At 43.9% G+C, this 26,763-nt stretch overlaps 1 protein-coding gene across 2 annotated transcripts in view; it reads right to left on the reverse strand.

Annotated features, from left to right (window-relative positions):
• EPS15 (epidermal growth factor receptor pathway substrate 15) overlaps positions 1–26,763 on the reverse strand; it is an 83,051-nt gene that overhangs the window by 28,634 nt on the left and 27,654 nt on the right. The window contains exons 5-16 of one of the 2 annotated variants that reach the window (XM_077278682.1): positions 25,552–25,647; positions 24,590–24,655; positions 22,685–22,810; positions 22,277–22,336; positions 21,389–21,595; positions 20,036–20,181; positions 19,234–19,390; positions 18,716–18,775; positions 14,379–14,464; positions 7,108–7,180; positions 1,471–1,632; positions 341–538 (exon numbers count right to left, since the gene is read on the reverse strand). In XM_077278682.1, the coding sequence (XP_077134797.1) occupies positions 341–538; positions 1,471–1,632; positions 7,108–7,180; positions 14,379–14,464; positions 18,716–18,775; positions 19,234–19,390; positions 20,036–20,181; positions 21,389–21,595; positions 22,277–22,336; positions 22,685–22,810; positions 24,590–24,655; positions 25,552–25,647 (1,437 nt within the window). The remainder of the gene's footprint in view (positions 1–340; positions 539–1,470; positions 1,633–7,107; positions 7,181–14,378; positions 14,465–18,715; positions 18,776–19,233; positions 19,391–20,035; positions 20,182–21,388; positions 21,596–22,276; positions 22,337–22,684; positions 22,811–24,589; positions 24,656–25,551; positions 25,648–26,763) is intronic. The other variant, XM_077278684.1, reaches the window with a different exon arrangement.

The following is a 26,763-nucleotide window of genomic DNA, read 5'->3' on the forward strand; positions in this document are numbered from 1 at the left end:
CTCCCCCTTTCACTGAGAGGCAGATTCTCGGGAAGATCTATATCCAACCCATAGATCTTAACAGCTCACATATTAAGAAAAATGTGGATTTTTCTGGAATAAAACATTGGATCGCAGATATCAAGGTATCATGTTATACAGATTCCTATGACCTGCGTGCTCATATAGACGGCTTAGGAGGGTGGATCCTACTGACAGGTTCCCTTTAAAGACTGGACAGGCCCTTTGTATTTTGATTTATAGTCATTGAATAATTTAAGATTAGCACGTCACAGTAAAGTCCACACAACAAAACCCAATTACCACCCCCCCCCCCAGTGATTGACGAGGAGCATCTTACTAAGCGTAGCTCTTCCTTGCATTCGAGCAGCTGGTGCTCCAGGGGTGTGAGACGCTCCTTGCCGCGCTCCAGCTTCTCCTCCAGCTGCGCCGTCTCCTCCTGCAGTCGGCTCAGTTCCTCCTTGGCCTTGCTCACTTCCTCCTCATAATTGGAAATCTGCACCTCCTGGCTGGATGCCTCAGTCTGCAACAAAGAGATCTGGAGAGAAAGAAGGGTTAATCTGTAGAAACGATGGGAATTCACTGCACAGATCCAGATTTTCAAAGGATGGAGTTTGGGAGCATTAATCATATTGTTCCATACTGGTTATTAATATGTCTGCTAACTGTAAAGATATCAGTGCGATGGGCTGATTTTTTTTGCTTCATGTAGCTCCGTCAATGCGTCTTACAAAAGTCAGGCGGCAGCATAACGAGCCCTGCACGCCAGACATTGCAGCTTTGAAGCTACCCCAGATATATAGCTGCATGCTGATCCACAGAATAATCTAAACGGCTATACACCGCCACGAAAGATCTGACATTTTAGGCAAAAATTCATTATAATTGGCAACATAAAGCAAAAATATATTAAAAAGGGACTTTGGGTACAAAACTGAGCCTTACTCACCCTCCCCAGGTCCGGTGCAGAGTTGCTGCTGCTTCCGGTGTCTATAATCTGCAGCAGTGATGTGACATTAACAGCGCTGCAGCCAATAACTGAGCTCAGCAGCTCCGCCCACGAGACACTGATCTCACCCATTGGCTGCAGCGCTGTCGATGTTACGTCAGCATTGCAGACAATAAAAAAAGAATGGGAGCAGCGATGGAGACCCCAGGAAGGTGAGTAAAGCTCAGGGTTTTTTTGTTTTTTTTTAAACAAACTGCACTTGGAAGGAATGTTTCTAAAACCGAAAAACCCTTTTAACTATGAGAAAAAGTATTAGAAAATTACTAGTACAATATTTAATAAGCCAAAGAATAGGCACTATAAAGATGCGCCCAATATATCATCCAGTATGAGCCACTGTGGTAAATATGTCACATTTTCATACTGACTAGTCTAAATGAATAAGTTAGAATTAGCAGATCTGGTACAATGTCTGGTTGGCGCTGCCACCTTATTAGGCAGCGCCATCACAAGGCCCATACCAGCTGGGTCTCCTCCGCACACTTCAGCTGCAGCTCCTGTAACTGGCGCTCCAGCTTTGCCTTCTGCTCATCCAGTCCGGCCAGGACCTCTTCCACCTCCAGCTTCTGAGCCTGCAGCATCTGTAGGTTGGTGTTCTCTCGCTCCACCTCATCCTGCAGATCCTGGAGAACAGAACAATCCAGCTTCAAATAATGTGCAAGAGACAACAAGCAGGGCCAGCGACGGGCAAAGAGGGGCCGAGGCCCGAAGGGTAATCTACCGCAACAACCACTAACCAGTTTAAGAACAGACCTTCTACTCCTCATATACATACTGCATTTTGCAGACTATAAGACGCACTGTTTTCCTCAAAAAATTTTGGAGGAAAGTGGGAGGTGCGTTTTGTAGTCCGGATGTACTTTATCTTATAGTCTGGCTGTGGATGGGGGAGCGGCAGGTCACAGGAGTCATTTTGTTTAGCAGGTGCCCACTGCTAAAGAAAATGAATATTTACTGGTCCCTACGTCCATAGTCCCGTCCACCTCTATGCACTGAAGCCAGCGCTGAGGTGTGAGAGGGACTATGGGCGTGGGGAGCAGTGAATATGTGATCTGTTTAATAGCACGAACAGTGTTAGCCACAGTCGCCGGCTCCTGTAGCAGCTGGACGAGCACGTGTGCTGCTAGTAAAGGGAATGAATATTCACTGTTCTCCACGCCCATAGTCCCGGGCATGGGGAGCAGTGAATATTCCAGCAGCTGATCTCGGTGTGTGAGGGCGCATTGCAGTAACGTCATGCGCTGTTGCACGCTGAAATTAGATACTGGTATCAGCACAGGACGCAGTGCTGTGAGGGAGGGAAGGAAGGTGAGTAGAATCATTTATTTTTTTAATGTGTGCACCAGGAAGGTGGCCATGGATACCAGGACGGGGATGGTGGCCACGGATATCAGGATGGCGATGGTGGCCATGGATACTAGGATGGCGATGGTGGCCATGGATACTAGGATGGGGATGGTGGCCACGGATACTAGGATGGGGATGGTGGCCACGGATACCAGGATGGGGATGGTGGCCACAGATACTAAGATGGGGATGGGGCCCATGGATAACAGGATGGGGCCATGGATACCAGGATAAGGACGGGGCCATGGATACCATGATGGGGGCCCTGGATACCAGGACGGGGGCCATGTATACCATGATGGGGGCCCTGGATACCAGGACGGGGGCCATGTATACCAGGATGGGGATGGGGGCCATGGATACCAGGATGGGGATGGTGGCCAAGGATATCAGGATGACGATGGTGGCCATGGATACTAGGATGGGGATGGTGGCCACGGATACCAGGATGGGGATGGTGGCCATGGATACTAGGATGGGGATGGTGGCCACGGATACCAGGATGGGGATGGTGGCCACGGATATCAGGATGGCGATGATGGCCATGGATACTAGGATGGGGATGGTGGCCACGGATACCAGGATGGGGATGGTGGCCACAGATACTAAGATGGGGATGGGGCCCATGGATAACAGGATGGGGCCATGGATACCAGGATAAGGACGGGGCCATGGATACCATGATGGGGCCCTGGATACCAGGACGGGGGCCATGGATACCAGGATGGGGATGGGGGCCACGGATACCAGGACGGCGATGGTGGCCACGGATACCAGGATGGGGATGGTGGCCACGGACACCAGGATGGGGATGGTGGCCACGGATACCAGGATGGGGGATGGTGGCCACAGATACTAAGATGGGGATGGGGCCCATGGATACCAGGATGGGGACCATGGATACCAGGATGGGAACCATGGATACCAGGATGGGAACCATGGATACCAGGATGGGAACCATGGATACCAGGATGGGAACCATGGATACCAGGATGGGAACCATGGATACCAGGATGGGAACCATGGATACCAGGATGGGAACCATGGATACCAGGATGGGAACCATGGATACCAGAATGAGGATGGTGGCCATGGATACCAGGATGAGGATGGTGGCCATGGATACCAGGATGAGGATGGTGGCCATGATACCAGGATGGCAATGGTGGCCATGGATACCAGGATGGGGATGGTGGCCACGGATACCAGGATGGGGATGGTGGCCACAGATACTAAGATGGGGATGGGGCCCATGGATACCAGGATGGGGACCATGGATACCAGGATGGGGACCATGGATACCAGGATGGGGACCATGGATACCAGGATGGGGACCATGGATACCAGGATGGGAACAATGGATACCAGGATGGGAACAATGGATACCAGGATGAGGATTCAGGCCATGGATACCAGGATGAGGATGGTGGCCATGGATACCAGGATGAGGATGGTGGCCATGGATACCAGGATGAGGATGGTGGCCATGGATACCAGGATGGCAATGGTGGCCATGGATACCAGGATGGCAATGGTGGCCATGGATACCAGTATGGCAATGGTGGCCATGGATACCAGGATGGCAATGGTGGCCATGGATACCAGGATGGCAATGGTGGCCATGGATATTAGTACAGATACAGAATTGGAGGACATTACCCCCAATAACAGTGTCAGCAGCATATCCCCCCACCCATAACAGTGCGTCATGACCACATTTTTTGCTTCAATTTTTTTTCCCTCCTCTAAAACCTAGGTGCATCTTTTGTTTCTGATGCATCTAATAGTCCGAAAGAACTTCAAACAGCATGTAGGAAGAAAAAAAAGTGCTTTTATAGAATTTTATATAGAAATAAATAAATATATATATATATATATATATATATAATTTTTAGCTTTTCACGATACATGAGACTTAAACCTTAGAATATTATTTTATTATATTGTGTCGATTTTGTAAGAAAATGTAAAGAATAAAAAAGAAATGTGTGTATTTTCCCCACCTTTTTGTAAAAAATTTTTTTTACAACCACAAAGAAACACTATAATACATTTCAAATTGTCTTCTCCTTCCCATAGAAATTATTTTATGCATAGGACATTTCTCTTTAATATTGTTTTATTTTCTCTGCTGTTTTCTATTTTTCTTTATTTCACACATTGCCCTCCCCTGGCCCTATAAGTCATAACACACTTTGAGGGGGCCATTTCAACAATTAAATACGGTTTGTGTAGGACTAGAAACACATTATTGTTTTCTTCCCAAAACAGCGCCACTCCTGTGTACAGGTTACGTGTAGTACTGCAGCTCAGCTTCATTCATTTCAATAACTGCGCTGAAACAGTAGACATCCCAATTAGCGGGTTAGGGTTAGGCTTTGTGAAGATCTACCTTGCGGTCCCACGTCTCTCTTTGGACACTACTTTTGGGGGTCATCTAGTGGTAATATTACGGCCGCAGCATCGGGGTGTTTTATTCAGACAATCGATGGCACAAATAAGAAAAAGAGTGAAGAATTGGCACAATATGTAATACACAATAACTATTTGCGCTAATGAAAAATTCAACCTTTTTCATACTGGATCCAGATTAAGTATTAATTAGCTTTGTGACCCGCGTAGATTTAATTACCACTGTGCTTCCTTGGGAAACATTTCCATTATTTAAAACTAAGTAAGTTACAGCCAATTAAATATAATGATGCCAAAACGAAGATAATTAGGAAGTAGTGAACTTTCAGAGAAGGACGAAAAAAAAGAAAGAAAAGTATTGTAAGTGTATATAGAAAAATTTTCTTTTTCCTGTAGGTGACCCATAATACCGGTGTTCTGCGCCTTACAGTAAAGTAATCAGTGAGTTATTGATTTCTTTCCTACTATACCAGATTTATATTCTTCCTACAAACAAAAATGTTCGATAAATCGGTTTCTATATAGAAAAAAAGCATAAAAAAGCTGATGAAAAAGCATAAAATTAAATGGTCAATCAGCCCTTTGGGGGAATTTTTCTGGACTAAGACCCCATTATTATACACTGTGATTTACAGACTGCCCACTTATCATATTATCTATCAGATGAGATCAAGTTGTCAAGTACAACGGACCGTATAATTAAACTTGTTGTAGTGGATTGTCACAAAGTAAGAAGACATTACTAACCTGATTTATGGAACCCACTAAAATCATGTGTCAAGTTTAGCGTTTTTTTTTTTTTTGTTTTTTTTTAAACTTTAAATGCACGTATTTATTATTTTTGCAAATGGGTTTCATTAAAAATTCTGCAGCATTTGCCAAGGAAATAATTGACGAAATCATGAAAAAAAAAAAAAAAAGTTTATTCCTGAGCTCAGTCCCTGAAATCTATCATATGCTGCCCTCAGATAGGAAACCCTAACTGTGCATATAACCTGCAGTCCTATGCAAATCTGAGAAAAAGATTTAGCATACAGAGCACAATACGCAGACAAGGACCTAACCTTTAGGGTTACAGAGATGAGTGTGTCCTTCGCATTATTTGAGAATTGTGATCACTAGTAAAGATCATACAGAACCCGCAGTCCTATGTAAATTAAGAATTTGTGCCAAATGATAAATGCGGCTCGGCTACATTTCTACCATAGCAGAGGCGATAAATAATTGCAGAAAAGGCAGTAAGGAGAAAGGCGACTGATCGCAGCGATGGTATTACAGGTCAGACAAAGGTTAAGGAATAAGGGACCGGCTGTAAAATCAGTGGGTGACACCCTGGAGACCCTTTAAAGACAGAAAATAAGGTGCCAGCAAATAAAGTAGTTTCCCATCATAAGTTACAAGGAAATGTATAACCATGAGTTGGATGCGGCGGCTCATCTGACTGCCTTAGCCTGATATAGATGCAGCAGAGCTGAGACTGTAAAGATGCACACAGGCAAGTGTATAATGTATTACCGCTTGTCACATGACTCTGATTTTGCATAGGACTGCATGTCATCCTGTATTATAAAACGAGATCATTAAAAAAAACAAAGTCAGCTCTGCTACATCTGCATACCGTACAAACCCAGCCAGATAATATATAAATGAGGGCACGGACCTTTATACAATTCCGGCAAGGAACAATATATCCATTATTAATAGGGATCAGCCTGCAGATTTTTTAAAGGGGTTGAGGGTTCATTTTTTTTTTTTATTTAAATGCATGTATTTTGGCCTTAAAAAAATTGCAGTTGGGTTTTTATTAAAAATGTTGCACCGTTTTGCATTTACAGGCTCTTTGTTTCCCTGCAAAACCAGCTATGCCGTGCTCTGCGGTCATAAATCAGTTGAGAACTCATCAAAAAAAGAGCGAATTCTTCTATTAAAAGCAGCTCCCTGAGGGACTCTCCGTTAACTCATTCTGCAGCCAGCAGAGACAGTGCAACACAGATGCAATAGAAGACAATTTTGTAATTAAATCCAATTGCAAAAATGACTATTTAGCTCAAAACATTTTTAAGAAAAAAAATAATTAAAAAATAAATCAGTCCCGAAGATGGAAAAAAAAAGTATGATCCAAAAATAATGAATATGGTAAATTATGGGTAAAGTGGGAGAAAACAAAATCTAGGATAAAGTTCATGAATACTTTGGCGGTTAGCTGAGGATGTAACACCAGTCGCTCCCAGGTCGTGCTGGGACTTGTAGTTCCCATCCATAAGTTGCATACACTCCTATGGTTTTTCTACACGTCCATTCATTCCTCGGCCGAGCAGTGCCGGATCGGCCTCCCTTACCTGGACCTCACTGGTTCTCTTCTGCACCGTTTCCTCCTTCTCCTTCAGCTCTTGCTCCACGGTCGTCTTCTCCCTGGAAGACCAGCAAACCATACAGGAATATCTGAAGACATCGGGGACGGCGGGCATGCTAATCCAGCCCCCTAATCCAGAGTCCCACTTCAGGTACATGGTACGGGGGGTGGTCTTTATTGGAATAATTAAGGCCTAGGGAGAATTAAAACCAACGCCTCATTGTGGACCGGAGCGCTCGGGGGGGAGAAATGGCAAAAGCAATAGGAGGAGAGTCGGAAATCAATTAAATAGTCTGCGATGAGCTCACTGTTGCTAAGGAGAAGGCAGCAAATGCAAAACGCCGAGAGGTTCGGGTGGGAGGTGGGAAGCGGCAGACGGCAAGCTGGGCATTTAACTCTCCGCAGTCACATGACCAGCAAACCCACAGAACCAAATGACCAGAACATCGCACCCCCGGCTGCACGGACCCCGGACGATGACTCTGCATCCACAGATGCTGCTGACGGCTATGGACTCACAGATCCCTATTTATTTCACGCCGTCACGGTTCTGTTCCATCACAGCAATTAAATGTCTCCGCAATTCGTTAATGAGCGACAAAAGGCTGCGGACACGGCTTTAAAACATTTGTAATAATCGGCCTTATACGGAGCCCCAGGGTGGTAAATCATTAGTCATTGTATTAGGAATGCAGCCATTGGCAAACAAAGGCCATCCTGCCGCCCAACCGACCGGTCTCCTATACCGGCGGTCGGAGCAGGCTGAACCCCATTTATTCCACAGCATTTTACAGTTCCAGCAAAGTAGATGCGTTTATACTTAAATCTCATTAACAGGCTGCATTTTATTTTTGGGGGTTTTGTTCTCATGTCACTGGCAACTCAAAAATATCTCTAGAATTCAACCTTTTCTTACCTTTGACTCTTCAAAAACGCTTACTGTTGCTCTGATTCATTCCCACCTGGACTATTGCAACTCTCTACTTATCGGTCTGACTCTTATTAAACTTTCTTCTATCCAATCCACCCTGATCATATTCCTCGCCAGCCGCTACACTGATTCCTCCACCCTGTGCCAGTCATTGCACTGGTTACCCATCCACCACAGAATCTAATATAATTATGTTTTTGCTTATATAGCGCCACCATATTCCGCATCACTTTACAGAAATCATCACCACTATCTCACAATCTAGATTCCCTATCGGTAAATCTTTGGAGTGTGGGAGAAAACCATAGAACTTGGAGGAAACACACACAAACACGGGAAGAACATACAAACGCTTTGTGGATGTTGTCCTTGATGGGATTTGTACCCAGGAAACCAGCGCCATCAAAATCGCCAGAAGCATAAAGAGGAAATGTTCGAAAATATAAACGTACAAAATCTGGGACTGCCAATCATAAGAATGGTGGTCTGCAACGTCCCACCAAAACAGAGCTGCAGCAATTACTGGTGTTCATAAGAAGGAACAGATCCTGGTAACTTATTAATGATTATATAGTTAAAGCAGTTGTCCGGTGAAAAAGTTACCACCTAGGAGGGAACTTCTAGAATGCAGAAATCTGACCACAGGGTTCCCCACCGCTCTGCAGAAGGTGGCACTTAGATCCCCATCAGAATGGAGCAGCAGCGCACATTCGCAACCGCCACTCCATTCGCTCCCTATGGGCCGGCCAAGCGCTGAATTCAGCTTTTTCTGGCGGCCCCATTGCAGAATGATTGGAGCGGTGTCATGAATGCACGCCATTTTAACATTTAATGGTTCTGTTCTGTTGAACAGTTCAGGTCCCCTAAGTCAGGCCTCCATTGATCTATAAGATGTCATCCTGGGAAGAGGCAATATTTTTTTTTTCCCCCATCCAAAGTCTTTAGAAAACTTGGGTTGTAGTTCATGCTGGGATAAAGTGTCATCTGAGCATGCTCGGGTGCTAACCGAGTGTCTTCGGCATGCTGGAATAATACATTCGAATCCCTGCGGCTGTTCGACAGATATTATTCGAGAACCCCGGACACTTGGTTAGCGCCTGAGCATGCTCAGATAACACCTTATCCAAGCATATTCGCTCATCTCTAGTTGAAGATCCATTCAGACAGTCTCAGAAGAAAGCCAATGGTCTCTCTGCTACATAAGTCTGCACATAACATATGGGGGGCCTGTGACATGATATATGGGGGGGGCCTGTGACATGATATATGGGGGGGGCCTGTGACATGATATATGGGGGGGGCCTGTGACATGATATATGGGGGGGGGCCTGTGACATGATATATGGGGGGGGCCTGTGACATGATATATGGGGGGCCTGTGACATGATATATGGGGGGCCTGTGACATGATATCTGGGGGGGCCTGTGACATGATATATAGGGGGCCTGTGACATGATATATGGGGGGGGCCTGTGACATGATATATGGGGGGCCTGTGACATGATATATGGGGGGCCTGTGACATGATATACGGGGGCCCTGTGATATGACATACGGGGGGCCTGTGACATGATATATGGGGGGGGGGCCTGTGACATGATATATGGGGGCCCTGTGACATGATATATGGGGGGCCTGTGACATGATATATGGGGGGGCCTGTGACATGATATATGGGGGGGCCTGTGACATGATATATGGGGGGGCCTGTGACATGATATATGGGGGCCCTGTGACATGATATATGGGGGGCCTGTGACATGATATATGGGGGGGCCTGTGACATGATATATGGGGGGGCCTGTGACATGATATATGGGGGGGCCTGTGACATGATATATGGGGGGGGCCTGTGACATGATATATGGGGGGCCTGTGACATGATATATGGGGGGCCTGTGACATGATATACGGGGGCCCTGTGATATGACATACGGGGGGCCTGTGACATGATATATGGGGGGCCTGTGACATGATATATGGGGGGCCTGTGACATGATATATGGGGGGCCTGTGACATGATATATGTGGGGCCTGTGATATGATATATGGGGGGCCTGTGACATGATATATGGGGGGCCTGTGACATATATAGGGGGGCCTGTGACATATATAGGGGGGCCTGTGACATGATATATGGGGGGGCGCTGTGACATGATATATGGAGGGCCTGTGACATGATATATGGGGGGGCCTGTGACATGATATATGGGGGGCCCTGTGACATGATATATGGGGGCCCTGTGACATGATATAATGGGGGGCCTGTGACATTATGTATAGGGGGGGCCTGTGACATGATATATGGGAAGCCTGTGACATGATATATGGGGGCCCTTTGACATTATATATGGGGGGGCCTGTGACATGATATATGGGGGACTTGTGACATGATATATGGGGGACTTGTGACATGATATATGGGGGCCCTGTGACATGATATAATGGGGGGCCTGTGACATTATGTATAGGGGAGGCCTGTGACATGATATATGGGGGCCCTTTGACATTATATATGGGGAGGCCTGTGACATGACATATGGGGGGGCCTCTGACATGACATATGGGGGCCATGCATTAGGATTCAGTAGCTTTGACATCAGAATAGCAATTTAAACCCAACGCGATGGTGCTGAACAGCATTATACCGCCGCTAAAATCTCATCACCCTCCGCGAAGCCATGACCTTGTGAATACTATGATGACCGAAATCCACCATGCCTCGTCCATCTACAGCGGAGGCACGCGAGATCCACCCTTTAAATGCCAGAGAAAATCCACTACGAATACTACGCCTCACTCACTCACCCCGGGTTATCCGCAGAACGAAGGCACGGTGACTTTAAACAGTCGCTCACCGCTCGCAGCATTATAATTGCTCTACGCTCACTTGGGACAGAAACATAATTAAAACGATGAAAGGAGAGTCTCTCCGGCTGTGACCTGATAAGTAGTCGTGCACTTGTGGCTGCCTCCTCCGCTCCTTCGAAGACTCATAATCCTTGAGAGACTGGATTCCAAAAGCGAAGGAGATAAGAAAAAGTAGAATTAAAAGGACGGCCGAATAATCAGAGTTCATAAGTCCTGAGGATCATAAGTTCATCTTCTGCTTTCCACGGTGGCCATCAAGGGCGATATAGGAGAGAAAGCACCAGAGATCCACGCAGGATAATTGCTACCTATTACCCCGGAGACATAGCACATAAATAGCAGAAGCCCTAGTGAGATCTATGTAATGTACGCAGCGCCCTTTACTGCTCCACCTGGCGCAATCTAGCCAGATACAAGCCTGCATCCGTCACACCATAGACCGGCTGCAAAAAATGGAGCGGGATTTTCTTAATGCTGCCCCATACTTGTAACGGGAGCCATACTGGATGGAGGAGAATCTACGTCAGACCGAGAACAAATTTTTCAATCCTACTTTAAGGGTCAGTTCCCTTTTGCTATCTAGCTGATGTAAAAACTACAACTCCCAGCATACCTTGCAACTATTCACGACAGATGGAGCGTCAAAGGTTGCCGACCATTGCCCTATGGATATTATTGGTCTTGTTCTATCAGAGTCACCCTCCAGAAGAAAAAAAAACCCAAAACATTTTCCAATGCAATTTGGCTTCTTATAGCAAAGAGGATTCACTGTAATATAATAATAATAATAATAATAATAATAATAAAAATCGATGCAAGGTATAAATGGATAGGGATAATACAATGCAAAAATAGCCAGTGCCGAAAAATGACCAAAAGTAATAATGAGAGCGCCACGTCAGGCTGCTAAACACTTCCCACGTTCCATCACTGGATGGCTCATATTCCCCCCCAACACAATTTGAGGATAGGAAGACAGATTGCCATTGTGACATGTCACCGGACGGCAGCTGCTGTGTGACTGTTGTCACTTACGGAAAAACAGAAATCATAACAGCAAAAATATCTGCAGCCTAAAAGTGTATTCAATCACCGAGAATTTGGAAGTTAAAGGGAACCTGTCACCCCCAAAATCGAAGATGAGCTAAGCCCACAAGCATCAGGGGCTTATCTACAGCATTCTGGAATGCTGTAGATAAGCCCCCAATGTATCCTGAAAGATGAGAAAAAGAGGTTAGATTATACTCACCCAGGGGCGGTCCCGCTGCGATCCGGTCCGATGGGCGTCACGGTCCGGGGCCTCCCATCTTCTTACGATCACGTCCTCTTCTTGTCTTCACGCCACAGCTCCGGCGCAGGCATACTTTTTCTGTCCTGTTGAGGGCAGAGCAAATTACTGCAGTGCCAGGAGCCGGGAAAGGTCAGAGAGGCCCAGCACCTGCGCACTGCAGTATTTTGCTCTGCCCTCAACAGGGTAGACAAAGTACGCCTGCGCCGGAGCTGTGGCGTGAAGACAAGAAGAGGACGTCATCGTAAGAAGATGGGAGGCCCCGGACCGCAATGCCCATCGGATCGGACCGCAGTGGGACCGCCCCTGGGTGAGTATAATCTAACGTCTTTGTCTTATCTTTCAGGATACATTGGGGGCTTATCTACAGCATTACAGAATACTGTAGATAAGCCCCTGATGCCTGTGGGCTTAGCTCATATTCGATTTTGGGGGTGACAGGTTCCCTTTAAGACTTGGGGCGCATGGACGGCACAAATCCAGATATTTAGTGCCAAGGGAAGAGCCTGAAATGAAAGCCCATCTTTAGAAGTTATTGCTTATCCACACGAAAACTTGCTTATTGCTGGGGGGTCTATCCTATGCACAGGGGTCCTGATGCTTCACTGGGGGCCCCACTGATTTCCAGCACTGGGGTCCTGATGCTTCACTGGGGGCCACACTGATTTCCAGCACAGGGTCCTGAGCTTCCCTTCCCTTTCATACATCCTCAATGGCAGAGCGGCATTTGAATAAAATGTGCACTGCCGCTCCATTCAATTTACATGGGACTGACGACAGCCACCAAGTCACAGACCTCAGGTGATTGAAAAATGGGACGTTATTGCAGCCTGCGCTGGATCCTTGGGGGTTAGTCTTTTTTTTTTATGCCACTGATACATTTTGCATAGACGTCAGATTGACTCTTCAATTGTACAGAGATGTAGACGATGTGTCACTGCCTCATTAGGACTGCGGTACACGGGTGTACAGGAAGCGGTGACCCAAGAGGCATGAAACGGCAGGTATGGCGGCCCCACTGGGTGTCATCCAGCTTTCCAGAAAAGGTTTAGCTCATCCCTGAGATTTGTGCTTAGAGGAAATATGTGATGATGATGCATTGCCAGAAAGCGGGAGCCGCAGGTACATTGTGAACGATCGGCTTACTGATATAAAAAGGGAGATGGAGGATGTGATGCCAATATAAAAAACATATCAGGATTAACACATCAGGAAGCGTGCTTTATCTGGAGGCCTCGCTGCGGGTTTGTTACAGAGACAATGAGAAGTCCCTCCAGGTCTCTGTAACCAGGCAGCCGAACCATTCACCGGCCACAGAACAAATTCTTAACAAGCGTCGTGCCAAAGAGCAATCATCCAAAATAAAGGGAATGGCTTAAAATAAAATCGGTCGGCTCAATAGGAAAACACAAACCACATACCTGCAGCGAAACCCAGAATTAGGAACAAACAAACAAAACCCGTCTTCTGTACGCAGGGAAAGAAAACTCTTGTTTCTCCTCATTTTTGCACCTTGTGCGTCCAGGAGGAACCAGGCTGTGCCCAGCTCCATTAATAAGTCTGTCCAAGTCACTTTTTATGTGCTGAGCAACTTCCACCAAATGCAGATTTCGGCACAGTTATAGGGTTATTTCCAAAATGTTGAGCAATCCCCTGTCCATTGGATAGGCTATAAGTTACTGATCATTAGAGGGACTGACCCTAAGCACAGGGCTTCGGACTCTGGGTACCATGCTCTGCACAGCCCCATCCTGGATGGAGCAGAGATGTGCCTGCTCCATTCATTGTCTATGTGACTGCTGGAAAAAGCAGATCACAGATCTCCATAATTACCCATAGACAATGAATGGAGAGGAGGCAGAACATTCAGGCCGGAGCTCTGCAGATCCCAGTTCCCCGATCTAGGGACTGCCGGTGGTCCCAGTTGGGGAATAGCCAGTGGTGAGTAAAAATAACCCTTTAAGTCTTCCTTGCTGAATTCCTAGAATCTAGTAAATGAGCACACAGCCTCTATCTGAATTTCTTTCTTAAAGTGATTTTTTTAGGACACAGGGCTACACACAAGCTTTTCACTAATCAGCCCAATAAAACCTTGACTGTCTTTATGCCTTATAAACAAGGTGGGACTTACGCAAAAGAGGAAAAAAATCGTTTATTTGCACTCACCTCTGCAAATCCACAATCTCATTATTCAATGTGTCCAGCTCCTTAATGGCAGAGAAATCAGAAACGGGACTGGGGGCCGACGGGATCTGAAAAGTAACCAGAGGGTGATTGGCCTGGCTTATTGGTAGATAGGATCCTGTGCAGGAAGTGCCACTTCTAATGGATGGAAAACGAAATAGTGGAGATTTTGACACCTTTGTATCTTTTATCTGTTGCTGCATTCTGAAAATATTAGCTTTTTAATTCATATGCAAATTAGGCACTAAGTGCTCTGGGCCAAACAGAGCACTTCTCGAGCCTCTGTCTTCCCAGCATTAGCCTCTTGATTTATAGCTCAGTGTTTGTGTGACATAAGGAAAGGAAATCGGACAATAAAAGGGAGAGGGGACAAATCAGTGGGATAAAGTCGACCCTAGTGAATGGTGTAATGCTCATCACCGCAACTTTGCCTTTAAAAATAAAATTGGCTTTCCTCCCTCAAAATAATGAATTTCATAATGATTTTTCGCTAAATGATTGCAGGAACGCTGTCTGGTTTTATTCTCATTTGTGATTTAATTGGCAGATTTTGGTCGTCTTCTTCCATCGCAGCAACGTACTTTGACTTGTTTATGAGGCTCCATTAAACCGGCCCGAATATCACAGTCCATTCACTATAGTCTTCTATACATTTCAAAGAATTATTCGATTTCCTTCATACTGGAAATTTTGGCCATTTTTTTTTTATTTTTATTTTCTTGCATTTTTTTTTTAATATGTATAAATAAAAATAATTGCAATGTGTGACACCCTCCTTAAACTTTATTAACGTAGAGTTTTTGTACCACTTTTTTGTGACTTCTAATATTTTTAAAAAAAAGTAACGTTTCAGAGAGAAACCGATCACATCCACATAAAGAGGTGACCGGGGTGAGTGGTGTTACGTCTTCTGATACCTGTCAGGACACATTAGAGGGAGTTGTGCACCTGTCTTACGATAATGCCAAGGAATATTAAAGCCATCTTTGGATACTTTTGTTTTACTTATTTCCATGCATTTTTGGCTAACGAACATTTTTGCAATAGGACTTTATTAGAGAATTTCAAACCTTTGGTTTCTACATCCTCTATGTATCACAGTACATAGACTACAGAATGGGTAAACAGTCAAACCACAAGCTCCTACGCCAATGTATGATACATCAAAAGTTCAACCTGAATATGGTAATAAATCCGCTAGGAAAAAAAAAAAAATAATTCAGGCAACCAGACTCTTACCCCCCCCCCCCCCCCATGAGAAGCGCTCCCTGACAGATTTATACACAGGTCGTCTGGCGAGGTTTTCTATTAGACGGCAGATATGTTTTCTCAGTAGAAGAAGTAATCAAGTGAAAAACTAAATAATCAGAAGAGAAAAGTGCAGGGAATTTTCACATGCAAAAGTCAGAACTGAAGCAATTTTGTACAAGACTTGTGAACTTAAAAAATAATCTGTCACTAAAATCAAACCCCAAAACCGCATATATAAACATGCAGTTTTTTGAAACCCAAGTTGTTTGACACCTTTGTATCTTTTATCTGTTGCTGCATCCCAAAAATATTAGCTTTTTAATTCATATGCAAATTAAGCAATAAGTGCTCGGGGCGTGACAGAGCACTTCTGGAGCCTCTCTGCCTTCCCCAGATTGTTTTTCTCCACCCCAGCAATTGACTATTTATCTTGATTGATAGTTCACTGTCTGTATGACATAAGGCAAAAAAATCAGATGATGAGCTATTAAGAAAGATAAAGAGACTGGTTCAGGGCGAGGAAACTTCTTGGGAAGTGCTCTATCACGCCCAGAGCACTTAGCATCTCATTTGCCACAGATTCCTTCTAAAGGAACATTGCAGGCAAAACAAACACTGCATTATTTTTGGAGGAGGAGAACACAATTGTGCGGTGTCTCTCAGAACCAGCAGTGGGCATAATACAGTATTAGTTAGGCCGGGATCACACATACGCGAGATACAGATATCTGCAGCAGATTAAAAAAAAAAAGTTTTATCAAAACTACAGCAAATAGCCCAATAAGTGATACAATGCAGGAAGCAGAGTTATCTGCCCCTACATCATCCTGCATCTCTCTCTCTCTCTAGCAAAAACCTGGTGCTAGATTCCATTTAAGGAATATGTGGGCCATTTTATTTATTTATTTTTTTTTTAGTACATTTATACTGAGCTAAAATATTTTTCATAGATAAAAGACAGCTCAGAATAAAACAGATACATATACTCCAAATTGTTTGTTTTTTTAAAATACATTTTGCATCGTTTTGCATTTACAGGATCTTTATTTCCCTGCAAATTCAACTTTGATGTGGTCTGTGGTCATAAATCAGTTGAGAGGAGCTCTGAAAAAAAGACATCATTCTCCTGTCAAAAGAAGCTCACTGACGGATTCTCAGTTGACTCATTCTGCAGAAAGCAAACGGTGCCCAACATTTTTAATGAAACCTGAATACAAAAACAATTTTTAGCCTTAAAAGAATGCATTTAAATAAAAAGTGCCCACAAATGTGTCCTATTCCTTTAACGTGTTCCCTCCACTGTGTGCAGGTAAGAGACTTAGAATTATGCCAGCTGCTGTAACTTAGGCTTTGGGGTAAGAAACAGAAATTAAACAGAAGATTGTAGTAAAAAGTCTAACCTTGAGCAGGCAGAAGAGGACAGACGAGAGTTAGGAATATTAGAGCAGAAAGCAGTAAAACAGTCCAGCAAGCTAGAACAGAGCAAAAGAAATCAAAGCAGGATAGTAGATTAGTGCCGGCAGAAACGCGCCGACCTCATAGACGTCGTCTACGTATCGCCGATAGGTTAGAAAATGAGATTCATCAGCTAAAGGGGTAAAGATGGGAACGATCCTCATCAAAGAAATCCCAAACACTCAACTCCCAACACAGTATATAATATATCAGGTTCATTCCCTAGCCCTAGCCCCAGGCGGCAAGCTGCAGCAATCCGACTGTTGAGAAACTACAACTCCCCTTTGCCCTGAGATACCGTACTAGTGTATTTTGATCTTGCTTTATTTTCTTATTTTTTTTTTATTTACTTTTCGATCTTTTTGTTCCAAATTATTCACAATTGCGCAAGAAGTTTGCAAAATTGTGCACCAAGTTAAAAGTTCTTAAAATTCTTTAAAATAAAAAAATAACAACAAACAAACAGATTTCAGCTTCCATCTGGTGCATATATTTCACCCATTTTGCACTACAGTCAAGAAAAGAGGAATGGGTAAGAAAAAAGGGTTTGATCTTGAGCTGCCTAATGTTTTCATTTTTCTCCCCAATATCAGTGCAGAATGTAAAGTATGTATGTGTGTGTGTGTGTGTGTGTGTGTGTGTGTGTGTGTGTGTGTGTGTGTGTGTGTGTGTGTGTGTGTGTGTATATGTATATGTTTTTTAACAATGTGCATTTTTACATTTTGTTTTTGACCAGAGCAGATCACCAAAACACTTTTTAAATTACGTTTTCCTCATCGATTATATTTATCAGACACATTTTTATTTATTTTTTGTTGGGACTGGCAATTGTTTTTTTAATTTTACTTTATTTTTCACTTTTTCTCACACATTAAGATCCATATAAAAACCAAGCTGTGACGAACTAGGTTGATAATAAAGGATATCGAAGTGGGGTTTGGGGGGGAGGATATTGGGCAATGGTGTTACTAAAAGTTAAAGAAAAATTGCTCTGAATATTTTGTATCCGTTTGGAACTTGTACCAGACTGTTACAATTTTGATTTATGCCTTAATAAAAAATATTTGATTAAAAAAAAAAAAAAAAGATCCATATAAAAAAGTCATAAAAGATCTTTTGGGGACGGGATTTCAAAATTTAATGTAATTATTTTAATTTAATTTTTCATTTCCCTTGTAATCAGTTGATTACCCCATAGTTACAGGGTAAATCCAGCCTTCAGTCTGCCCTGCAGACCCTGCTCTCTGGGGACCCCAATCACAAGATTACCGTCAGAGCTTTGTAAACTGTACACACAGTTCATTCCAGGCTGGATATCCATTGATCAGGAAGGCAGTGGTGGTAATAAACCATCTCTGCCTTCTCTACGGACAGTCTGTCTCCGATATTTGGCTCCCAGCTCCTGCTACTGTTTTTTCTGCAGGGTCACACGTGGACAGGGCCGAAGTTTTTTTAGTTCATATCTAATTTTACAGATGGGTGAATGCATCTAGTATATCTGAAATCAGAAAAGTTCACAACTTCAGATTAGTGCAGCGACACAAACAAATTACTGTTAATACCCACAAACAGTGCGGTGAGTTTTTGTTATGGCACAAATCCCACTCACTTACACCAACTGGTCCCGAGACATAAGAACACGGAACATTCCACATCGGATGAGGACCGGGACTCTGTTACAATTCAAAGTATGAAAAAAAATAAAGATTTTCCTCCTCTCTGGATAACACAACATAAGCATAACAAGGGATTGGGGGACTCCTTGTTCTCGTGATTGGTGAGCATCGCAGCAGTCGGACATCCAGCAATCATTAATTTATCGCCTAACCTGCCAATTGGCAATAAATATAAAAGAAATTTGCCAGCATAAAAGGACTGTCCAAACCAAGCACAGGCACTCGGGCGTCTGAATGAGGCCTTAATACACAGCTCCGGCTTCTCAGGAGCCAAAAGAGAAAAGAGGTAAATGGAAAGCAGACCTGCTCGGCCACACCAAGGGTGCACCAAGCGACTTTGCTTGGTTTGAACAGTCATTTTGCACCAAGAGACTCTTTTTAAGAAAGGAACATCCATCCTGGGAGTTGCGATGGCGACACTAGGCAATATCCAGGCTTATTCTAGGAGAACATACCTTGGGTGTCGCTGATCTTTCAGATGGAGGCATCATTTCTGGAGGGAGGGATTGAGGAGGATCAGTGCCCTTTGAGAGTTTTTGATTGATGAGATGAAGTGACAGTGCAAATTGCTCTTTAGACAGTTTCCCCAAGTCCTTGGTGTCACACAAAGACCTGCAAAGACACCACAAAGACGGGACCATTCTCAAGGAAATCTAAGACACTTGTTGACTACCTCCAGTTTGCACTAAAGTAATTCCGCCATACGACGCATCAAAAAAGAAGAATGATACTATACACATCAGATCAGCTCTGTGACCAAGAATTGTATGAAAGCCCGTACATGTTAGACCGCTGGATGAACCGTCAGTGATGGCTCTTAGTAGGGACCTTAAAAGGGACTGTCCACCTTTGGGGACTTTTTATTTAAACGCATGTAATTTGGGCTAAAAATTAGGTCTGTAATTGGGCTCCATTAAACATTTTGCACCATCTGCCGTCTATAGCCTCTGTGTTGCAATACTCTACTGTTGGCTGCAGAAGGAGTTAACTGGAACTTTATGGCCACAGATCACATCAAAGTTGAACGTGAAGGGAAATAAAATATCCCAGAAAACCTAAACGGTGCAAAATTTGTAATTAAACCCAATTCTAAAAATTAAAAAATTTAGCCCAAAAGACATGCATTTAAGAAAAAAATAAATAAATATGATCACCAAAGATGGACAAGCCCTTTAAAGCTATGTTTGGTATATCAAGCCTAGGCATGAACAAAGGCTAATCAGAGAATTGGCAGATGGGTCAGTTCACTATTCTTACCAGATATGGGCGAGCAGTGCGGATTTTAATCCCGTTTTCAGGAAGACCTCTCGAACTTCCAGCCCAGACACCAGGCCATCTTGGTCCTTATCAATTTTTAAGAATATCTCATCATATTTTGCTTTTTCTGCATGTGATACAACCCACTGAAAAAAAGTAAAACAGAGGTGTGACGACACAGCATTGCACCTTAATTTACCAGACGTCTATTTTCAACAAGCCAGGAGGAATATTATTACTAAAAATTACTATTTACATGTTGACTTTTTAATTTGTGTGTTTCTTTCTGGTTGTTCAAGAAAACACAGACTTTTTTGTGTAAGCCTCTAATATTGACTTCTAAGTTGCCAATTTGTTATAACATATTGTGATGTTATCCTGGATGACTAGAGACGCAGAACAATTGAACAATGATGTTTGCTGATATGTTGATTACATATTGTCCAGGCCAGCTAGTTTGTTGACTTGCAACACAGAGAAGGAAAACCTATGAAAGTATATTACATAGTCAAAACAATGCCAGTTGATCTCGTCACCATTCTTCCCCTTTACCAGTGAATGCTGGCTTGAAGGACAGCTATTAACTAAGAAAAGGATATGTATGCCTCTGTAACATAATACCTCTCTATGAGATACATCCAGACATCCAAATGCTCTCTACAGGACAGCAGCCAAGACACCATGGCTCCATCACGAGGGACACAGTTTGTTATTCTAGGATGTCAGCTTAGGGGACCATGGCACTAGCTGTAAAAATACATATCTGTTCCATTGACCATCACTGAACCCATGGACACTTTGGGGGAGTCAGGATTTAGACCCGCCGGTCACCTGGGCCCCATGGATACGTTTGGGAAAGACAGGTTGTGACCCTCCAGTTACCTGGCCTTGTACCTCAATGGACTGTCAGCTTCCTAAGCTTGTTGTTACCTCCTCTCTGTGCATGCCACAGGAGGGGTAGTCGGCCTTGGAAGCTCTGAATTCATGGCTGCTCTTATCCCGGCGAGTCAGCGGAAGGGTGAGACTCTGTAATTTTGCACCATCTTGAGTATTGTGCAGGGACTGTTCTCTGCTTTGTAGTGTTTATCACTCACCCTGTGTTGTCTGAGTAGTATTATGCGCACGGTAAAATATATATATATATATATGTATGTATATATATATATATATATATATATATATATATATATATATATATATATATATTTTATTTTTTTTTGTTAAAAAGTAAATTAAGGTGAAACTTTTCCTTTAATAAAGTATTCTCTGAGGTTATATTCCATATACCTTATTGACATATGAGCCTGCTATATCTGTATTCAGCAATGGTGTTACGTGCAGCTTTATTCTCACCTGTGTCGCGGGGGCTTTTGTGGGCAGAATTCCTACAGGAGGCAGTGAGTGTCTTGGCTCTTTAGAAGGCGGCATTGGCAGAGGTGGGATTATTGGCAATGATGATGGGGGTCCTGATGTTTTTCTTTTGGATGGTGGCATCAGAGCAGGAGGTAAAACCATAGGAACGGGTTCCTTTTCTAATGCAGAATACACCAGGAACATCGCCTGGAAAGTAAAACAGAAGTTCTATCAAAGAAAGTAAAGTTATGGGTCTCTATAAAATACGATATTTTAAAAAAATATTTATTCATCTACAGTCCTAATAATTTACAAGAGATTTTATCTGTCGTGTGAGAGACACAAAAAATCAGAAAACAAATATAACTTCACCCTTCCATGAGTCTGGTGGTTGTTGTTTTTTCAGTACATATGTAAGATTAGAGTTGGAGTGAATTGATTTGTAGGACCTAGACCAGTGGCCGGATTTGTGGCCATCAGCTCGGAGCCTTCCTACCCGCCAGCAGCTGCAGCTCTCCTTTTGATTAGCCGGTCGGGCGTGACATCACATGTGCAGAATACCGCAACTATGATGTCACGCCGGGTCAGCTAATCAAAAGATGAGCTGGCGGGTAGGAAGCGGTTCTCAAGGTTCTGGCGGCAACGTGGCTGCTGGACCCGGTCCTGCGAATCGATCAGTACCAACTCTACATTTGTCTTTTTCTATCCACTTACCTGTGATGAAAACAGATCCGTGAATACGCAAAGAATATATTGGAAAATGTAGAAGACGTTTCAACTGGTGCACAATGGACCAATCATGAATTAAGAAAAATCGACAAAAGTACGATACTCCGAATACTGTAGTATAATGCATGCTAAAAATCACAGAAATGCAAACTGACTTACAACGGCAAACTCATCTCGATCCAGTAATCCATCATGATCGATATCACTCAACTCCCAGACCTTGAGGATTAAAGAAAAAAATTACATCAGAAAGATAAAAACTAGTGATGAGCGATCGTGATCGGATAAGGTGTTATCTGAGCATGCTCGGGTTCTAACCGGCTCGAAAAATATGTTCGAGTCCCCGCGGATGCATGTCTCACTGGCTGTTTGTTAGGCAATCCCTACATGTGTTTCAGCTGTCGAACAGCCGCGAGACATGCAGCCATGGGGTCTCGAACATATTTTTCGAGCACCCCGAAGACAGATAACATCTTATCCGATCATGTTCGCTCATCACTAATAAAAAAACCAAAAAAAAAAAAGTAAGAAAAAAATAAAAAAAACAAACAAACAAAAACAACTCACGCGGCCCAGGACCTCCACAGGCAGCTTGGAATTAAGCAGCACAGGTTTCACCTTGTCCCCTGATAGGAATCCATTCATGGGGCTCAGACTGTCGAATATCGCATCATACTTGGCCTTTTCTTCAGGCTGCCATGTAAAACACAACATAATGAATGTTTCTGCCCTCCATGATACTGAAAATGAGGGCTCATATTAAAGGGGTTTTTCAACACCTTTACCAAATGATCCCTCTTACACCCCAGCTTTACTCACCCTCCCTGGGTCAATCGCTGAGTTTTCCCCACTGTCTGCTATTGTCTGCAGCGCTTATGTCATATCAGCAGCGCTGTAGACAACTAGTGAGCTTGGCGAATTGTCAGCACAAGCTGCTCAGAGCCACTGAGAGCAATGATTGGCAGCAGCGCTGCGAATAATAACAGACAGCAGGAGCAGCAGCAGAGACTCAGTGCGGGACCTGGGGAGGGTGATGAAACTATTATTTTCTCTAAACAATCTGCAGCCGGGGACAAGGACTTTCTGAAACTGGAAAACCCCTTTAATTGACACATCAGTAACCCACCATTAGATGCCATATATGCAGACATGGACTGAGTGGCGCTGCTGATGTAAAGCCCTCCTTAACATACAAGATAGTCCATCAAGAGAAAATCTGACCGGTGCGGGGGTTCTTATATCCGTAGTACCGGTATGTTATACTGCGGATATTATAGCATCGGTGGTGTGATGACGATATGACCCCGCACAGCTGCCGAGACGTGCGCCCAATACTAACGAACAGGACGGGAGTACGATATCTAAGGACTGTGCACAGATCTCGGCAGGTGTCGGGGGTCACAACACTGGCACCACTCACTTCCAATGCAGAAGTGACGGTCTCTGGGCAGAGAGCAATTTTGGCTGCATAATAAATTGCTAAAATGCTAAATTTACAGCTGTAGTTGGAGCCTGGTGCCATTCTATTTTAGCCCAAGGCTGTGTTACCTGTAATTTGACTGGAGCCATTATAAATCATAGTTATCACCAATGAGCACCCATGTCTTGGCATCAGGGCTGCGGTAGTGACTTCATCCACCTGACCTACATCATCACTGAATGAAGAAACTGCCACAACGCTGGTAGCCAGACCAGTGCTCAAAGGTAATTACTGTGATCCTGGTGCAGAAATGACATGACGGTTCCTCTCAGATCACTGTACTTAGTTACTGATGAAACGTGCATCTAATCCTATCATGAGTGATACAGTCTGCAGAGCCATGTATCTAATCGCATCATTTGCGATACAAAGAGCTAAGCCACGTATCTAATCCGTTCATGTGTAATACTGAATGCTGAACTTTGTAATTACTTTGATCTGAGCCCTGCAGCAGTGATATGACTGCTACACTCAGATCTCTGTAAAGACCAGTGACCAGTACCAGGGCCATCTAACAGAGCTGTCGTTGCCATCCGTCCTCAGCAGCACTGTCCACATCTCGGTAAAACACACTGCATATACCCCAACAAAATGTCTCCGCACTGTGAGCCTAAACTTCATCCTCTTATCCTTTTTAAAAGGCTCAGAAGGGGAGAGGAGGAGTGACATCACACACAAGTGAGTACACCCCACCCACATTTACTGCAGTAATGGGAGCAGGCAGTACAATAAGTTTTTATAGCAAATTTCAGGCGCTGTTGGCCCTAGTGTTCTAAAGCTGAAAATATAAAAACAAATTATTTTTCATATTTTACACCATTAAAAAAATGTTTGTGTTTTAAATTAAATCACTAATATTTTACATTTTTTAATTATTGAAAGAAAATGATCACTTACAACATAGATATAAAGGGTACAGAATATTAAATGCACATATTAAATAAACATGGTGGCGTTGTATCTGGTCATATGATGTTGCCGATAGGACTTACCCTTACAGCCCATGGCGAGTCCACAGCAACTGGAGCAGCTACCAAGGAGGAACCGGACAGATCATGCTGAATGCAAAACACACAGAGCACAGCTTACCCAGCGAGTAATAAGAAGCAACTAATACATGATCACTAAACAAGACTTTCTTTACCTGGTACTGCTGCGGGCATGCGAGGCAAGCACCGGGAATTTAATAGTTCCTCGCAGATCTACATATTATGCATCCTAAACATCTAGAACCTGGGAGCGGTGGGGGAGTGAGAGCAAAGAAAACAGTCTACTATAGGAAAGCACATGAAAAGAAAATAGGTGCAGGATAGAAGCTGTGCTCATATATGAGCTTGATGGAAGACATCAGTCTGGATACATGCAGACCTCACATCCAGCCACCATCTGAAAAATTTGGCAAGTACTCCTAGATTTCACTACCTGAAGCCACTGGAGGAGAAAAAATCTACATCTAGTTATCGTTTCCTAGGTCTGGGGAAGGATGGTAGGGAAATTGGAGCAAAGAAAACAGGCTATGGGAAAGGAGGAAAGCACATCATGAACAGAAAATAGGTGCAGGATAGAAGCTGTGCTGATATATGAGCTAATGAAGACATCACCTCTGGATACATGCAGACCTCACATCCAGCATCTAATAAGTAATATTATCACAGGTGTAGGTATCAGCAATAATGAGAGTTGAGCAAAAAGATTTTCAAAACCAAGAACCAGCGGCCACATCGATAGTCCATGACCAACGGAGCATTACACTGCAACCTTCTATTCCCTGCGATGTCCCCAGCAGCTCTTCAGATTAATGGGACCCTCAACGTCATAAAGATATTGAGACACACGCATTGCTGGGAATGCTGCAGGTCGTAGGTTTGCAGTGCTCTAGTTTGGTGGCCACAGAATGATCAGCCTGGCCATCGGACCAGCAATAAGAACTGGAATACACATATCGGGTTCTTACAAATCTCGGCGGCGGCACCACCTTCTTCAGGCTGCTGAGCGACACCTCCATTCCATTTTGAGCACAAGCCACGAGCTGCAAAGCCGCAAAAAATTCCTGGAAAAAAAAAGAAGAATAAAATAAAGAGTGTTACAGCGAGACAACGCGACGCACAAATGTTTATGGCACGGAGAGTTCGGCATGTGTGTACATAGGTACGGGTTATAAGCACAGACACGTGTACGGCACTTTCAGGAGCTAGAAACTCAAACAAGGCGTTGTGCAGAGAAATAAATCACCGTCCGGGTAATGCAGGAGACACCAAGTGTGTAAACTCAGGAATTCCTGACTTCTGGCCTGAATATAAGTGGCGGCACAGCAGGAGAGAAGGGACGGCTGCACAAGTGCTGGTCTAGTCTCTGCAGAAGACTACTACATGATTAGTAGGAGAAGGGACCTGGATCATCTTTTATGAGCACTGTGCCAGTATGAAGGCTACTGTATCAGCCAGAGAGATCAAACAGAACAGCAAGGAAACAGATGTGTACTGTCAAAATCGGGATAGGAATATAGGGTACGCAACCATCAAAAGGGTCACTGGAAAGGGTTCACAACAGGAGATGTCACAGCTCACCTCATCCTCCTGTACAATGACTGATAACACCTCTATATACAGTAGATAACACAGGATCCACCATTCACAATAGGAGATGTCACAGCTCACCTCCTCCTCCTGTACAATGACTGATAACACCTCTATATACAGTAGATAACAAGATCCACCACTCACAATGAGTGATGTCACAGCTCACCTCCTCCTCCTGTGCAATGACTGATATCTCTATATACAGTAGATAACACAGGATCCACCATTCACAATAGGTGATGTCACAGCTCACCTCCTCCTCCTGTACAATGACTGATAACACCTCTATTTACAGTAGATAACACAGGATCCACCATTCACAATAGGAGATGTCACAGCTCACCTCCTCCTCCTGTACAATGATTGATAACACCTCTATATACAGTAGATAACACAGGATCCACCATTCACAATAGGTGATGTCACAGCTCACCTCCTCCTCCTGTACAATGACTGATAACACCTCTATATACAGTAGATAACAGGATCCACCATTCACAATAGATGATGTCACAGCTCACCTCCTCCTCCTGTACAATGACTGATAACCCCTCTATATAGAGTAGATAACACAGGATCCACCATTC

This window comes from Ranitomeya variabilis, chromosome 8 (genome assembly GCF_051348905.1).
Source record: "Ranitomeya variabilis isolate aRanVar5 chromosome 8, aRanVar5.hap1, whole genome shotgun sequence".
Taxonomy (NCBI): domain Eukaryota; kingdom Metazoa; phylum Chordata; class Amphibia; order Anura; family Dendrobatidae; genus Ranitomeya; species Ranitomeya variabilis.